The 18,682-nt window shown below is 37.0% G+C and overlaps 2 protein-coding genes across 14 annotated transcripts in view; both read right to left on the bottom strand.

Annotated features, from left to right (window-relative positions):
• Positions 1–232: 232 nt before the first annotated feature.
• Positions 233–15,218, bottom strand: akna (AT-hook transcription factor). Of its 13 annotated transcripts, none has more exons than XM_041073071.2 (23): positions 15,036–15,200; positions 14,466–14,562; positions 11,093–11,619; positions 10,099–10,741; positions 9,677–9,974; positions 9,070–9,144; positions 8,423–8,579; positions 8,096–8,148; positions 7,937–7,996; positions 7,730–7,848; positions 7,457–7,628; positions 6,240–6,412; positions 5,818–6,055; positions 5,489–5,595; positions 5,056–5,279; positions 4,795–4,936; positions 4,181–4,315; positions 3,866–4,005; positions 3,415–3,543; positions 3,006–3,053; positions 2,812–2,901; positions 2,565–2,715; positions 233–600 (listed from the first exon to the last, which is right to left on the bottom strand). In XM_041073071.2, exons 3-23 carry the CDS (start codon positions 11,466–11,468, stop codon positions 339–341), a joined length of 3,792 nt encoding a protein of 1,263 aa, XP_040929005.1. In that variant the 5' UTR covers positions 11,469–11,619; positions 14,466–14,562; positions 15,036–15,200; the 3' UTR covers positions 233–338. The 13 variants fall into 13 exon arrangements, 11 of the variants coding, with proteins under 11 accessions (XP_040929005.1, XP_040929007.1, XP_040929002.1 ...); XM_041073073.2 differs by having other exon boundaries at positions 5,056–5,282; positions 9,704–9,974; positions 15,036–15,193; XM_041073068.2 differs by having other exon boundaries at positions 5,056–5,282; positions 15,036–15,170.
• A 1,789-nt stretch (positions 15,219–17,007) lies between these two features.
• Positions 17,008–18,682, bottom strand: part of whrna (whirlin a) — a 122,194-nt gene continuing 120,519 nt past the window's right edge. Inside the window, exon 13 of the mRNA XM_055513133.1 lies at positions 17,008–17,232. Within this exon, the coding sequence (XP_055369108.1) occupies positions 17,221–17,232 (12 nt within the window). The 3' untranslated portion in view covers positions 17,008–17,220. The remainder of the gene's footprint in view (positions 17,233–18,682) is intronic.

The following is an 18,682-nucleotide window of genomic DNA, read 5'->3' as shown; positions in this document are numbered from 1 at the left end:
TAACAATACATTTACAGTATGCCATGCTACTGTATACAAAGAAAAAAGTTTACAGTATACACTCACTACACATAACACTGAAACCTGAAATGTCCAAAAATAACAGCTGCCCTGATAAGCTGTCATTATGGCATTTAATAATGTTTCTAGATTTTATGAATTAAAAGAAATAGTAAAAGCACGTGAAACTGTTACAGTATATACTGTACAATGCAATAATACATTCAAAGCATGCTTTTCAGTCTTTTCAGAGAAGATCTTTTATTTGCTTTGGTCTAGCCTTACAATCTTCGAAGATTATATTTCTCAATCTATGCTGCATGTGGAGTGAGTCCAGACTAGTAGCTGCAAGACTGAGTCAAGAGTTCCTGATACTCCAGTCCAGTAGCTAGAGAGTGAGCCATGCGTCTAGAAGTGTCTTTCATGTGTCGAGCTGCCCTGATGGCCTTGTTCAGAGATCTGTCCAAGGAGAGCTGCTTGTCAGCAGACAGGGAGCATCTGTTCCTCTCCTTCACCTCAGTCAGAGGTTCCCCACAACCTCTAACTGCTGAGGATGCGCCACTGTTGTTAGGAGATGCATTGATGGGCGATGAGTACAAGCTGTAAAAAGGGCAGTGTTTATGTAAGACATTTGGAGGTGAAACTCACAATGAATATTTATTATGTACTGTATGTGTGTCACGTCCGGGCTTTATAGCCGCCTTTATTTTGAAAGTACTTCCTGTTAAACACCACATCATCAGCTGTTCCCTGTCTGTACCGGTCTTCATTACCCACACCTGCATCTCATCTGCTATTAGTCGGCTCCGTATTTAAGCCCCACCTCTCACACCTGTTACCCGCCAGATTGTTGCGTGTTGTCACCACTTTCCAGCATTCGTAGTCTAGTCTTGTCATGTATCGTGCATCCTGTTTTGACCTCGGATTCTGAGCCTGCCTAGTCCCTGTCTGCCTTGTCTGCCTTGATTATCTACTACTGCCTGTTACCGATCCTGATGGAGAGAACTTTTTGAGCAATTAAACAATTTGAACTGAGCTAAAAATAATATTTTCTGATCAATTTCACAGTAAAAAAATATCAGTTGACCTTTATACTGTGTTATTATGTTTACATACAGTCAGAATGTCTGTGTTTTAAAATAACAAGGTAAAATGAAAATTCACCTAAAAACAACACTCCCAGCACCTTTAAAACAACACTGCTATTTTGAAGTGTAATAAATTGCAACAGGATTGACAGGGCTGATTTTCAATTATAAGGAAACGGTATTAATGTCATTATATACTTATACTTACAACACTTACAAGACATCTGGTTTTGTAGTGTTCACTATAACTGTTTTTTAATACAAAGGCACTGAGAAGAACCCTGATATTTCTTTCAGATTTATTACCTAACAGAGTGCAATAGCAAATAACACAAAAAACAACACAAGTAAAAAGAAGCAAACAGAACTAGAAAAAGTAATTTCTCGAGAAATTACGTGGGAGAGCTGATCTACAGCTGCAAAGATACCAAATGCTGATTAAGCTGCTGACTGTAAAAAGTTGACTACATCCAAAAGTTGGCTACGGCAAAACGATGAAAACGTTGACAAAGATTAAAACGATGACAAAAGATGGCGATTAAAAAGATGATGATTAAAAAGATGACAAAGGTCATACTAAGACAAGATTAAAAATATGACAATGATTCAAAAGTTGACCCAGGTAAAAAGATGTCAAAGATTAAATAGTTGACCAAGGTGCATTGTTGACAATCATAAATAAGGTGACTAGCTTTTTGATTTGAAGAAAGTATTTGTAAATAATTATTTAACTTTGTAATAGTTTAATAACTAGTAAAAGTTCACCAGTCAGCAACAAAAATCTTGCCATTTAAGGTAATAATTTACATTGGTGCTTTTATTTTGAAAGGATTTAGAGGTCGTGTGTGAGTAATTACTAAACTATAAAATAGTTATTAGATAGTCATAATTTATCATTCAATAGCAAGAATAGCCCTAGCAAAAGATTTAGATTAAGCCCTTTCAGAAAAAAAAACACCCTAATAAGTGTGAGTGGTTATTTGCTGGACTCTAAAATAGTCTTATTAATGATTGGTAAATTTTCAGACATTTTCTAATCAATTTTGCCATTAACGGTAATAAATTGTAATTGGTGCTTTTATTTTGAAAGGATTTAGAGGAAAACTGTGGGGGTAATAGCGTAACTGTCCATTAGTCTTTAAATAATCATAATTAACCATTCAAAGGCAAAAACAGTGCAGTTAAAGCTAATAAATTGCATTGGTGCTTTTATTTTGAAAGGACATAGAGGAAGCATGTGTGGGTAATTACTAAACTGTAAATCTATCTTTAAATAGTTATAATTACCCATCTAAAAGCAGACCGAATAAAGAGCGAAGATATCTACAGTGTGAGAGCTGTTCAGCTCTCCCACTAATAATAAAGACTGAAGATATCAATAGTGTGAGAGCTGTTCAGCTCTCCCACTAATTAAGTCAGAATAATGAGCTCTGTGTATTATGTGCAAAGGGTGTGAGGGCTGAAAGGGTTACTCACAGGATTGGTGGAGGGCACATTGGCATGTACTGTAGTAGTATAGGAGGAGCTGCATTGAATGTGCCACACTCTGCTTTGACAGTGAACTCAGGTGGCAGTTGGCAGCTTCTGTATGTGGCGAAGCCAGGGCCTCTACAACACCCTGAATCAGCTTGTCAGGAAAAGATAAGCCAATAAGGCAACTTATTAAATTGAATGCAGATTATATGAATGCATGTATGTCGTAGCCGTATCACATCACACAGACCTTGCTTAGCGCTTCTGTACAGGTTAGGACGCCTACAGAGAGGATAGTGACGACAGTGAGAAGAGCAGACCGCCTCCGTCTTTCCATCAGCTAACAGTAAGTAACAGAGAAATAAGAAATGAGATTTAAGGGTGAAGGTTGAGGCAAAAAAAAATTAACCACTTTAATACTAAAGTGACAAGAACTGTCCTTACCTTCCGATTGACAAGCTCTGTCACGTATGGACACATCAGGTTTCCCCCCTGCAATACAGTTGAGATTTAACCGATGGAGTTGTTTAGTAGGTTCTGTTCTAGAAGTACATGTTTTCATCTAGAAGTACATGTGTTAGCTTAATCTATAAAACAATAACATAAATACTTTTATTTGGCCTTCTAGATACTGGTGTATTGATTCTAGATTCATAAGAAGCAGGTAAATTCATATACAATCACTTATTCACTGTTTTATATTTAATTGACAATATTTGTACTATGAAATTGTATTTTTTGTAAATTCCTAAGTTTAGGAAGTCTAATTAAAATTGATAAATTTTTCAAAAGAAAACCAGTATATTCACTAGTGGCATAATTTAAATATTTGCAGAGGAGTAGGTTGTCTTACTCCTGGGCATTCTGTTGTAAACAGCATTGGTGTGAGGGTAATTGTCCATTTCTACAGCGGATGTCTGAGTACATTTGGCCATCTGTGGCTGAGGTGACACCACTGACGACTTCAGCTCTGAAATGGTCACTGAAATCACAATGGTGAACATTTTGGTAAAATTACACAACTGGAAAATTACACAGCACAAATTTGCATGTTTGTCCATTCAGGATTTATCAAGTATTAGTATACTGCATGAATCATCACAATATCACATTATTTAAAAGAAGTCATGTAAAAAGATACATACTTTCCCACTGGACCAAATCTCTTTGAGCACATTTAATGCACTTTAGAGTTCACATACTGTGCAGTATAAAGTACATTATTTGTTTATTTACATATGTACAATTTGGATTTCACAGGATTACTTAATGTAAATTTCAGTTCTAACTACAGTTCCACGTACACTTACAGATGTCGGACTGTGCTTTTTGTCTGTGTGCAGAAGCACTGCTTCTGCTTCCTCTTCTCAGCTCCTCCACTTCGTTATCTGTGTTTGTTTGTCCTCTTCCCCTGTTGATATTATTTTGTCGTTCATCTCCATGCCTGAAAAGTGAAGACAGTACAGTACAAGTCAACATAAATATTAGTCAAAGGGGAAGCTTTAAGATGTGTTGGTTTTACAGTATATGCAGGCAAACTATTCAAGTGTGTGCTTGAATGATTTATCACTGGATAAACACAAACCAGTCTGTTTATATCTGCAAGATTATAAACCAACATGTGAGGTGCAAATGTGGAGCAGGGATCTGAAGGAGATGCTCTCACAGAGCAATAAGGCTTCTTATTTTCCAGACAGCTTTCCAGTCTCTCCTTCAGTGTGGTCAGCTCAGCCTGCAGTGACTCTATTGCATCACTAAAACACACAGAAGCTAAATGTATGCTTGTATGTAATCTTGTATGTAATTCTTTCAGCACTTATGGTTTTCAACTATTACATGTTCAAAGTACAACGTCAATAAAATCCAGCACATGTGCTCATGTGATTTAAGCATTAATGCCAGTCCTAAGTTCAAAGTCACAACACACAGTTTGGGAAGTCATGCAACACCAAACCATGCAGGGAACGTACAGAGTACCTCCCAATACGCAATCACATTCAATAGCAGCCAATTCTGTAATAAACATAAAAGCATATAATAGGAACATTAAGAAAATTCACTATTTCATGAAGTATAAAGATTTGAGTAAATAAAGTTTCTTGTTAATTACTTAAATTACCGGTAAATATTTTTAACTAATGTTATAATAGATTCATACAAGTGCTGTACAGCATGGCAGCAGTTTGTTGCAGTGTACTGATCATTTTTGTGTTTGCAACTCCAACTCACTCACTCGCGATTCACCACCTGACTGAAGCCTGGTGCTCTTACAGAATTTCCGCGGTCATACTGCATAGAGCTAGAGTTAGTTCTGTGGACTAAAGTAATGTATTTGTTAAAATGTTCGCTCTGTCCATCTTCAGAAGCTGAATGAGCTGCAGAGACAAGAAAAGAACAACATGTTAGATAAACCATGATTAGTGAAAAAACGAATTTCTGCTGATCGTTGATGAACTTGGAAACTCACTGCTTTCACTCTCAAGACCAAACCCACCTGTCCTACAGCTCATTCTTGGTTGTTCTGTCTGAATTAACCAGTGTTGTGGAGAGCAGGAGAAAATGTGATGTCTCTGCCCCTGTCTGTTTCTCATTTGTTGGTCAGGGGTGAGGTGGGAGGATTCACTGGGCTCCATGTGACTATGGGAGGGTGAAGAAGCCAGAGATGTCCTAGTGACTGTAGAAGGCTTCTTTGTCCTTTCATCGTTAAGGAATGCCTCACTGCTGCACCATAGAATAAATATTCAAACATATATGTATTAGAACCAGATCAAACACAAAAAATAGTGTGCTTTGAGGAAATAAGAAAAATAAAATAATCAAATGCCTATGTGTTGTGTGTTGAGTGGGACATGGCGGGGGGGCACATAAGGTAAAATGTATGATCTGTTAAAAGTTGACTTTTGGTGAACAGCATTAGTCTGCTTTACCCCTCAGAGGCACTCTGATGGAGCAGACTCCAAGCGGCCAATGGAGTTAGGTGGCTCCTCTCTGAGCCCACAAAGCCACTGTCTGCCTCTGGAGAGATGATTCCATTCTGGTTAACAGAAAAAGATCAATAGACCTTTGCTTGGAGTGCATGATAATAAAAAGGCAGGGTATTTATAGTAGAACTATAGAGGAACTTTTAAAATAATTAAATGGTACAATATTTCTAAAAGGTGATCAAAAACTACAGAACATTCAGGGCATTAGGTCTGAGAATAAAGAAAAGCATTTTGACACCAGTACTGTTAACACATTTACACTATAATCTAACCTGAGATAGCAGCTTACTGCTTCCAGTGTGTTGTGGAGAGATCCTCGTTTCTGGTGTTGTGATCTCGCCTAGACTGTTCAAGCTGGTACTGTGGGATTTACTCATGCCGAACCTCCTGCTGCTACTGGGTACATGCACAGGCAACGTGGTCAAGCCGTGCAAAGAAGGAATGGACCTACTGGTCTGCTGTTTGCTGGTGTGCAGAGGAGGGTGGTCCTGATGGTTTGATTTGATGTTCCTGTATAAAAAGTGTAAATAACTGATCTAGTGGAGCTATCCAAATTAGCTTTACACAAAAACAACTGGTTAAAACAGTAGAACAATAATTAAATTGTAATTTACATATACATCAAAATACATCCTTGTTACTTAAGTGGGAACTTTTGGACAGTACAGTAACAAAAAGGTCTGAAGAAACTTACCCATCTATTACTGAGACAGAATCCTTTGGAACATATCTGTGTTTGCCAGTCATGGGTTTAAGGTAAAAAGACTTAAATATTTCATCATCTTCCACCTCCATTTGATCACTCTCTTCAGTGACTGAGCTCACCTCAACTGCTCCATAATCAACCATCAAGGGCACAGATAGGGTCTAAAAGAGGTTTCATGAGGTGCAGTTCAGATTATGCACTCATACCTTGTGTGTCTTGTGTGTTAAAACAGAATTGAAAAAAAATCATGAACTGATATTGCAAGGCACATTTTACCACAACACCACTATTACACTGACAATATTTTACTAAAGAGACAACAAATAAAACAAGACTATTGTCCTCTCGTATACAGTATATGATACACAAATGTTTCATATACAGTATATTGAAAAAAGTTCAAATATATTTACTATTAATGGAATGTATCAATCAGTTTTAAAATCGTGCCAAAGTATACATTTCTAAGGTTAAGTTTACTTTATTAGTAAGTAATTAAATTACTTTTGACTATGCTATATCAAGAAATTACAAGGTGTAGACTACGACTATTCATTGAATCAGTGACGCCAAAAAGCTGAACAGACAGAATGTGTCACGTCTGAGAATCACATCCTGTTTTATTGCATAGCAGTTCCGGTTTTCTGTCACTTCTCATTAGTTCCAGCCTTACTTCCGGTCCTCATTAGTCACACCTGCTCCGAATCAGTAATCACTCACCATATACTTAAGCACCACCAGTCCCAGAACACCTTGCCAGATCGTTGTATGCCAGACATCACTTTCCAGCACTTAGTCATCCTGCCTGCGTGTTTTTTGATCCTGCTCTGTTTCCTGACTACTGACTCTCGCCTTCCCCTGATCTGTACTGTTGCCTGGAAAGCTCTGGAATACCGAACCTGACCGCCCGACTACGAGACAGCCTGCTCCTAAACGGTACTGTAACCTGTGTCCTCCCGTTACCGAAACTCTGCCTGTCCTTGGATCTGAACCAGCCTGCTCCACTGGTACCGAAACCTGCGATCTCCTGTGTATGACCCGGACCGTCTGTGATATCCAATACTGAAATAAACTGTTAAACTCTACCATCTGTCTGTGGTCTCTGTGCTGTGCATGTGGGTCCGAGCTCTGCCAAAACCTGACAGAATGTAGCAGTAGATTTGCAACACAGTTCAGGCATGATGTGAATACTGTAGTTGTAGTACCTGTGGGTGAGGCAGTGTTTTGCCCATTTCAGAGGAGACATGTGAAAGATTAGGATCAGTAGGTGGAGATGGATGAGTCTCACATGTGGGCTGCCCCTTCGGCATCTTTTCAACCTGTTCTTTCAGTTCGTCCATATACAGTCCACACTGGTAAATCAGGCCCTCCAGCTTGCTGATGTTTATATTTTCAATGAAATAAAATAAAATAATTAAATGAAAGAAAAAGATAAAATAAAGAGGAGACTAAAAAGTGTGCAATGCATTCACTCTCACCGTTCAGGATCAAAGTGGTTGACTTTTGTCCCTTCCTGATGCAAAAGCTTATGATCATCTTTAGCCAGAAGGTAGCCCCTTTCTAAAGAATCAAGAGCCTTAACAAGCTTTGAAAGATCCTGAAGAACAGCATTAGTTCATTAGCCTTGGTATGAGATGATCTTTACAAGTAATTCATAATGATGACAGACTGGTTGATGTTCTTACCCTCATCTGTTCATGAGGTTTGAGTTTCTTTCCACTTAGGATATCCTGATATGCCTGCAGCTGAGTGAAATAAACCAAAACCTTTCTTCTGTAAATCACCTGGGAAACAGAAAATCTGTACAAATGTTCATCCTCATCAGTGAATCTGAGTTTATTTACCTGCTGGAGAAAGCTGTCAGCCTGAATGTAGAGAATGTTGTCCACCTGTTCTGCTTGTTAAATAATAATAAGTAGGAGGAGGGGGGGAAAGCAGAGAGAAAAAAAGAGTTATAGTTATTTATTGCACAAATTAAGGCAGCATTAACAGAAGGTGAATAATAACACCAAAGAACTTGTTTGCATATGATATAACAAAATAAAGATATTTGGGCAACTTAAGAGAATTAATAACATTTCATCGATTTAAGTTATACAATATTATATGAATTAATTATCTGAAACATTAAGCATCACAGCAGATGTAGGCAATAACCGAAATAAGCATACTTTGAGAAGAGCTGTGTCCATTGGAAGGAAAAGCTGACTTTATGTCTGCTTTCTGAGTCTGAGGAAAATCCAGCATCATCATGAACTTTGAAGCATCATGACGCTGGCCTGAATGCAAGGAGGGCCCGGGCTTTGGCAGGTCAGAGTACAGGTTCACCTGGAGAAGATGTGAAAAGTATGGATAAGCATGAACTGTGGCATGTACTGTATAAACATTAGTGGACCTGATGCAAATGGAGTTAAACTACAACAAATAAGCAAAGCAAGGGGTGACTAACAACTCCTTTTAGTGTCCTAAAGTCATATTCAGTCAAGTTTGTACATACCAAAAACAAATGAATATAAATGACTAGCTGTTCCTTCCCTTACATTAACATCCCTGGACACACAAATAAGGAAAATAACATACAGATGCTCCTACCTCTAAACAGTAAATCATAATGACTTTAGACTGACCTCTCATACAAGTACCACAACTAAATTGGCCTTATTTAATCAAAAACAAACGGTCTATTATGGCACAACTAACTTGTTTAGAAGCTTTCTCTTAATGAGACATAATGACATAAAAATAAAACATGGTAACATAAAGACCACAAATAAATCTATATGTACACAAAGTGTTCAAATTTATTCTGATTCACCACCTTTGCTTCTAGACGTAAACGATCAATTGTGTTCTCAGCCTCAGCATACTTAGTGAGCAGTCTGTTATAGTCCTCCTGCAGCAAGAAAAGAGAAAGAACCAAAAGAGGAGGGAAAAAAAGGAGAAAAAAATTATCCACACTGAAAGAATAATTCATTCATTATTACAGATGTGACCGTGTAATTGTGCTGTCTGGACTTCAGTTATTTGCAGATGCTTTATTTTCCACAAGTTTAAATATTTGAAATTACCTTTGTGCAGCTCACTGAATAACAATAAATCACAGGAATAAACTGTTTTTTTAAAAGGCAAAGACACTAACTAAATACAACTGCTTTAATTTCAGGTACAGCTGATGTGCTTTTTCCTCAGTATTTTTAACAAAAGGAACCAAATAGGCCTAATCATTTATAATAACACATCAGCACACAGCAACAACAAAATTCTAAACTGAAATTCATATTGTGTGCATATACTGCACACAATTTTTTGTTTGCGTTTAGAAACAGGGAGAAAAAGTGAGAGGCCCTGATGTTGAGTCCTATGAGACATTCTCCATTTGCTGAATTCAAATGTATAGACAAATTTCAAACTTATTATATATTAACTTGTAACTGTTCAAGAAGAATGGTCGCCTGCTGCCAGCTTCTGACGTCCTGAGGCACTGCAAAGGGGAGGGCACTGGCTGGTGTTTTGTCACAGTCTGATGCGGAGGGAGGTTGATCCGAGGCCTCCAGAAAGACATCTTTCATCATTTCAGCCGGAGATTTATGTACTACAGGGGAACCAGGAAATTCCTTTTTTGAGGAGAGTTTGCTTTTAGGAAGCTTAGCACCATTCTTGGGGAAACGAATCCTAGACTCCACCTTGGAGAGGTCTGGTGTACGGTGACTTAAAGTCCATTTTCTTAAATGAAACAATAAAAACAGAAAACTAATACTTAAATGAAATAAGACAGAATAATGCAACAATGAACATATGGCAGTTTATAAAAATAAATATGGATAACAGAAGGAAAAATGTTACTTACTTGGATTTATTCATTTCAGCAGCCTTAGTATTGGTGTCGAAATTATGTTTTTCTGAATCCCTGTTAGGACTCTGTCTGGATTTTGAGGAACAATTCTGTGACATATGTAGTTCAGGGCAGATGGCTGGTGCCTGATGCCCCTTCTGCTGATTGCTCTTAGATTTTCTTAGGGAGCAAAGGCTGGACCTGAGGCTGCTCTCAGAATCTGTAAGACTTTCTATAAAGTCCATCTCTGGAAAGGTTTCTGCATCAATCCCTGGTGCAGCAGCAAATTCCTCTGGTGTGAAATGTAAGAGATAGGGAAGGGTGAGGGCTGAGGTAAGTCTGGCAGACTGGGGACCTTGGCAAGGTTGGCAGGAGACGCCAGCTGGTGTGTAATGTCCACAAGAGGGCGGTGATCTGATCTTTTTATTGTCTACTTTGTTAATGTAGCTCTTAATCAAACCATTTATAACACCTGATGTGCAACTGTGGTCATTTTCTGTTCTCGTGACATCACTACTGTTTTCTTTTTTGTCTCTATGCTTCATCTTTATGTTTGCATTGGGGGACCCCCCCACAGATAGATGTTCTATTCTCTGACTTTTTCCCCTCTTTTTGGCTTCATTCTCTCTTTGTGCTTCTACGCTACTCATCATGTTATCTGCCAAAAAAAAAAAAACATCAGGATATACAACTATGATTTAGCGATGTTAGTAAATACTAATATAGCATTGATGAGTTGTCTGTAATAATCAATAAGGAAGTCCTATATGTTGCACCAAACTATGCACATTACAGCGAAACCCACATGCTGTACTCCACTCAAAATAAGCAAAAACCAAAAAATGATAATGATGATCAGCTAAACAGCTACTGTGTAGATGGGATTTTAGGCTGGTGCTCTGTATGCAGTCATAAGACTAAGATCTATTGTATGATCACTTACCTGTTTTAGCAGAAGGCACTAGAACATTCATACATACATTAGTAAATTAACATTTTAAGAACTCACATGGTAACAGGTTGCGTCCTTTCTCACCTGGCAACTCAGTGTCTGTAAGATGATCCTTGAAGCTGTATCTCATCTCCTCAGGGGGTGTATCCCACTTATATCCATTAGGGTACAGCTTCTCAGAGGTAAGGAGTGTAGGATGACAGCCTAGGTTGCAGTCTGAATCTTTGCCACTACAGGTTTCTCCCAATTCCACATTCTTTAGGTCCTCAGACAGACCAATTATGCCATTCTCATTCATCTGGCTGACAAAGTCATCTTTCTCAGCCTGCTCTCCATTCTCATCCTCATACAACACCGATCTGGTGGGTAAGGTGCAGACAGGAGCAGGGGTCCAAACCAGCACCCCTGCAGTAGTTTTTTTTCTTGTATCCATTTACCATTCAGCCAGGCACAGAAATACTCTGCTTCTTTTCTTGGTGATGTGACTCTAGAGCAAGGTCCCCTTTCAAAGCCATGGCTAGGAAATTTATAGCTTGTGGATCATTACATTTCAAGACGAAAGGTGATTCTGATGTTTGCAGATCCTGAAAACCATTAGACCTTTGTTAGTTATAATATCCTTTAATAATTAATGCTGAAAATATATTATAATATGCATATTTGTAATTACTACAAATGAAGAGTACTGGCACATCTAAAACAAAGAAAAAAAGAACTCCAGCAGATGGTGCCCTCATCTACCACATATTCAATAAAGTGATTTAGAAGCTGAGGAAATCAGCAATCTCTCTTTTTTCTTCATAAATCAGTTTTTATCAATGCAATGTGTCCCTCTCAACAGAGTTGCATCTCTAGTGAATATTGGGTTTATCGTAACCTAACGGGAGGACTCTAGTATGGCTGCTGCATGAACTCCTAAAGGGACAGTATATAAGATTAAATACTGGAGGAAGGATAATTGGAAAACGAAATATGACAAGTAAAGGACAAAATATCAACTTAGTAATTTGTAGTTATTAAATTAAAAAATAAACAGATTATTGGCATAGTTTTTCAATAAAGGTTCATCAGAGGAATAGTGAAATGAATAAATCACCAGACTTTCATTTAGTACAACTCTAGTCATCATTGTGCAGCATCTGCTTCTAGTATATCAAATGGAGGGTTTTTTTTTAAATCTTGACTTGGACATCTGTGGTATTGGTGTCTGGCATCCCCTAAGAACTTTCCAAGGTGACCTGTACACAACAAACTCACTCAAATCCAGTCCTTCCAGGCTGCATCATGCAGCATTTGTCAGCAAAGATTTACCAACTTGATGCAATTATATTATTATTATTTTATATTTCATTGACCATATCCTCATTATAACTAATGACATAGTCTCTGTGGATGTACTGTAAAACAGTTTGGACAGTTTCACAATGTCACAGCAAGTTCTTCAATTATTTCCCTCAAGCTGAAACACTCACTATAGCAACGCCACAACACAAACCCTTCTTCACTTTTAGTGTCTGCAAATAAAAGAGAAACACTACCACCTAAAGAGCAACATCAAATTTGAATTTAAGAAAAAATCTTGACAAGCTTTAGCCACATTGATAAATATTTAAGATAAGAAATTAAGCGTTTTAGGCAATATCAGTATCCAGAAGACAAAAAAAGCAATACAAAAAAGAATAAGAGATAACACAAGACATGATGCAAAGTTGTAGCTCTTACAATCTCATTATGAAAAGTGCTCATTCTTTGCTTCTTCTTCAATATCCAAGGTTATCACAAGAGGATTACTCAAGTCTCTTACAGCAGCCTGACACACAAACCTCAAATACGAGCATCAAGAGTGTATTTGGTTTTACCCCAGAAATCCAGAGGAAATGCAACTACAGACTACGTCAGGCTCAGTGTGTTTCACTTAGAGACCCCCATCATGTTTTGTTCACAACCTTTCAAGCAAGTCTCTACTCTGGTTGATATGGCAAACTCACCATGCATTTGAAGCAGAACACAAGGAATGAGAGCACACAGCTAAGAGGCAGGTTCAGAAAAATAATACCTTCAGAACAGAAAGAGTGCACAGTGGAATTATGTTGTTTATTTACTTGTTATTTTTTACACTTCTACTGTAACATAAGAGCCAAAGGATTTCCTTAAAATCAAAACCAGGAGGTATTTTTTTGTCTTGCAAATACTAATAACATGACAAAAAACATTTTAATTGCATAAACTTTATTTTAAACAATAAATACTTCTATTTTTGCTGCTCGTAAGCAGCAACTTTATTCTAAATAATAAATACTTCTATTTTTGCTGCTTATACTGTAAGCATGACATGCCAATTCTTGGCTGGTATGATTCTGGTTTACACATTTTAGATGAGTATTAGGGTATATACTGTACAGTAGACATTGAAGAGGACTTGAAATCAAAGCTGTTCTTTCTTGGTTTTCCAGTGATGAAAGAACACACCTGTTACTCTGGTAACAATCTATTTCTTATACCTATTAGGTACTTATGCCCATGCCACAAAGTTATAATTAATCTGATCTAAATCCCTTGCATGGGGCTCCATAGACTGTTGACTATTATGAGTAAAAATTCAGCACAAGAAGCCACTTGTACAGTAGCTTAGCTTCAGACAGACAACAGGCCTACAGTTGTCTTACTGCAAGATGACTGCTGTTGCATGCACAGAGTTGTAGGAAGTAAACACAAGATAAACACAAACAGGAGATTACAAGTAAGTATGATGGAACAGAAGAGTCCCACTAAAGCTGTCACAAAACCAGTCAGCCTGGCCAATAGGGACACAGACACATATCTGGAGCAGGCCCGGGGGCAGGCAGACTTACAGAGAGCTACTTAGGATGGCCTAGTGACTAAGATATGAGCGATAATCTCCTTAGGATGAACAAGGAGAGTTGAGGACAAATAAAACATTTACTGGTGAGGGGGGTGATTACAGCATATAAAGCAGTGCAATCATACAAAATGCTGCCAAATTATTATAAAGATAAATAAATTACTCAACGAGAAAATAAGCAAACATTAAAATAATTAAACAAAAATACATCTTGTAACTATAATAATATTGATGATTAGGGTCTATACAGAACTGTGTCCTTGGTTATTATGAGCTCATCATTTTCTAAAATGTTTCGGAGAAACCATGGATTAGAAAAGAAACTACAGGAAAAAAGGACGCTGGATCATGCTCAGCAACAAGTAGCTCCAGTAATGTAACTCAAAAAAGTCTGATACACAGCTCGACAGGGATCGAATGGTGAACTCGTTCAACTTAACAAACTGGTGAACTCAGCTTCAGCAGCTGAAAAATCTATTATTTTAATTATGACAATGACGCCGATAAATCCAAATGGCACCATTGTAGCAAAAAACACACTTCAGCGACACTGAAACGCAAACTTACCTTGTATCAGTTTTGCGTAGTATGCATAGTATAGTGTACTATGCAACAGACAGCAGCTTTAACGGGCACACTCAGCAGTTGTCGGTTGCCATGAAGACTGCAAAACAGAGAGCAGTGTCACCATGGTACGCAAAACCACAACAAACCACTGCGACAGTTAACGATTATTGACTAAATGCGTTTCTTTCCACACTCTTGTCAGAATTAACAAAAATGCTCAGTAACGCCGATAACTGAATTCTAGCTGTTACACGTTACCATCAAATATAGACAAAAACAAACCACTACACTAGTCAAGACGGCGTTCAGCCAACGCTACATGTCGCAGATGTTACACAACTTAATTTAGCGGCCAGAGTTGTTCTTATTCATGAAGCTAATTATCATTGTTGGGAAAAGTGTGGCACAAATTTAGCGGTCAGTTAGCTGGCAGGGTAACTACTTACCCAGAAACTTTAAATCTAAAGGTAAATAAATCCTGTTAATCTCCTGTGCATTTGACATTCGCTTTTATAAGCTTAATTAAAACAAAATTATGAAAATAGCCAAGTTTGTTGCGGGTGCAATTACCTGAAAGACACAACTCAGAGCATAGAGAGTCCGATTCATAAAGGCGAGTTGTGATTGGTTGCTACTCAGGGGCGGGACTTAGTGGAGCGTTTAAAGCCACGTATGGCCACTGGATGACACCATTTCACCACTATACTAAATTATCCACCTGTGAGGAAGAACTAGGCTACATCTCACCTTTCTTTTCGTTTACAATTTACACCCTAAACAATATATGCAATAAATGAGCAATCACATTCTGGTATCACTAGTTCTAAAATACATCCTTAAATTATTATAAAAAAAACACATTTACATTATAAAAAAATATTTAAAAAATGTTGTTTGCCCCAAAACAGTCTTTACAGATTGGTGTAGAAAAACACTAACTGTAACTATTATTTTATGTAAACTTAATAGAATTAATTAATTAATTAATTAGTTTTGCTAAGTGGTGAATAGCAAAACTAATTTGTGGACCACTGTTCTATTATTTAAAAATATATATGTAATAATGTAATATTATATTTCTACCAAAAAAAATATCTCTGTAGTCCAAAGCTGTTATGTTAAAGCCCTGCTCAGTACAGACTGATGAAGAATAAACAGAGCTTCCTAAGCATTCTTCCTTTTTCTCATGGATAGATCTAGTAGAATAAACTTACTGTAGGTAAACAGACATATAGATGACCACAATCTTAGTATCTTAGTAAGAGGCAACAACATAAGTCAGAGAGCATCAGAGATGGCTATTTGTTATCTACAAAATAAACTGCCAGAGAATGCATGTATGCAGTAGTATTACAGAGGACCATATACAGTACTGACCATATGCATTGTTTGAAAGTCTCCACAAAAAGCCTGCACTTTACTCGTTTTTGTGCAGTTATCTTTATTGAAAAATTAAACACACTTTCTGTATAAATACTGTAGCATGTCATTTTATAACACTGCCTGTTTAAATGTACAGGAAATAGGCAAAAAGATGCATGGACTGAAAGAAAAACAGTAAAACAATAGTGAGGAAAAATAAACCAAAAAGTACAGTAATAAAGAAGGAGGAACACAGAAACAAATAAATATATTATAAATAGAATCATCATGTGTTTTTAGTTGATTTGAGTCTGATCTCTCCAGTAATTCGTCAGTTTAGGGTTGGGATGAGGGCAAACTATCCCACCTTATTACAGCACAAACAGTTTTTGAGCTGTTGTGTTTCATGGCGGAGTTGAGGCGAGCACCTCTCTGTCTTCCATCTGATTAATTACACTTTTAGCGGCTTACAACGCATCCCTCCATCATCCATCTTTCCTGGATGGCCCTGTAATATCAGGTCAAAAAGAAGGCTAAACCACTATTGACATATATCTACAAGATCGGGTCATTATATTATTTAACCTGAGTGCATGAACATGTTGCTGAGATCGGTTCAGGTGTTGAAACTGATCAAAATTTGTCATTGACATAGAGATTTCAACTCTTGCCTCTTTTTATACTGTAGATGGTATCCAGATTGATTTGTAAAGCAGTAAAGATACTGTGTAGATTGCTCTTAAAATACCATAATACCAGAAAACGATGATGTGCTATAAAAAGCGTGTGAATTCCAAGCCTAATATGTATTAATGCTTTGTGCCTACCTGCTCCATTGTTGCCCAAAAATTTCAGAAGTACATTAAGGACATAAAATGTTATACGTTTCCCTTTTTAGATTGGACACATACACACATCAGTTTATTTTTGTTTTTTAGTTAATTTGATTTGATTAATTTAATTCATTTTTAAATACTTACGGACAGTGGTAGAGCCCTGCGGGGCTCTAACGCATGGGGGGGGGATAGGCTCTGGAGTCAATAGGGTTTTAAGGATTGTTTTGGTGTGGTCACTAAAGTTATTTTTTGAGTTCACTCAAAGGAAAGTTAGCGCTGTTTTGTCATTTGGTTTTTGGCTCTGTAGCTGCATCTTCTTTTACATTCTATTGTACTAATAAAACAGAACAATTCTCCTATAAGGATGTGGTCCAGCCTGTCTGTTTTAATGCATTTTTTAACGCATTCAACTACACGTATGCACACAAACACACTATGTTCGATCCTTGATTCTATGATATACACATAACATATGCAACACTTAACTAGGATGAAGATCTGAAGGACAGTGGATTCTCATTATCTTGATCACCTTCAGCTGTATCATATTAATGGGTTTATTGCTCCTCCTGTAAAGCAGAAAGACATTTATTCATTAATGAAACGCCTTAAAATGCTTGTTTTGTCTTTTCTGTGTGTTTTAAAACTTAAATTCCTAACACTAATCACACTTATCGGCCAAATCAAAGCCTTATGGTATTAAAATTGCAGCAAACAAGAGGACAGGATGGGTCACAAGTCACAACATTAAATCAGGTGTCAACTGCGTGTGAATGTGTTGGTGTGTCAGTTGCAAATGGAAATAGTCTGTTTTTACAGTTTCAGTGAACAGTTTTTACTGAATTTGTAAAGTCACTTCTTGTTGTACGAAGTATTTCAAATCTGAATATATTACATGCTGGTTTTATATGACTTACTTGTATTTAAACAACACAATTTACAAAAACCTACACTTGTCTGGATTTGGTTTTTAAAATTGTAGTATATCAGTCCTAAAAAAATCTGTAATATTAAATTAAAACTGAATCACATTGTGACAGTGTTGGTCAAGTATTTGTCTCATTTTCATATGGTTTACTAGAAGGGAACTGCATAGACGTTACTTTAAAGTGAGCGCACTCATTTAGTATTGAATAGATGTTACAGTAACGTTACAGAGACAAGACAGAAGGAATATGATAAAAATGTTTTTGTGTTTGGTAGAATATTTTCACAGAGCTGTGTTTATCTAACTAGAAATAATGTGTCTCCTGCAGTTACTCTTGATGAAATTACTTTTTTTATAATTCACTGTTTATATCCACTGATTTACAGACACGCTCTCCTTGCATAAAACACTTCACATAAAATCTTATTGAACTAAACACTGCAATGTCATGTTCTTTACACAATCCCTTTTTGCTTATTTCCTTGCTGTTGTTCTTACTTTGTGGATTTCTGAAGTTTCTTACTCCACCAAGTTGCCTTCCTCCTCATTGCATTTCTATAAATAGATAAAACATGTGGCGTGTCTATACATGTGCCATGTGTCAGGAGTGTTTCTAAAATTTTTGTCAGTGTTGCCCTGTACTGTAAATATGTCATTACTCCCCTCTTCTGTGTAATTGCACACGAAAGAGCAGTGCTACAGTCATGTGAATAAATAGGGACACGCTAAGATACTTTTGTGTGTGTGTATAAATATATATAATATATATATATATATATATATATATATATATATATATATATATATACACACACACACACACACACACACACACACACACACACACACACACACACACACACACACACACACACATATACATTACGTATATATATATACAGTACATATATATATAAAATCTGAATTTTACAATATAGATTAAAGAATTATATCTAAGCAATTAAAATTGAAGAGGGGAATTTCACAAAATGCAAATTATAGCTGAGGACTGTTAGAACACCCTAACATGTATTCCATCTTAAAATGGCTCAAATCACACACAGGTAAATCAAAACAGGGGCACATAATTA

The sequence above is a fragment of the Betta splendens genome, chromosome 12 (assembly GCF_900634795.4).
Source record: "Betta splendens chromosome 12, fBetSpl5.4, whole genome shotgun sequence".
In the NCBI taxonomy this organism is placed as follows: domain Eukaryota; kingdom Metazoa; phylum Chordata; class Actinopteri; order Anabantiformes; family Osphronemidae; genus Betta; species Betta splendens.
Note: the sequence above shows the minus strand (reverse complement) of the source record. Positions and strands in the feature narration are given on the sequence as shown.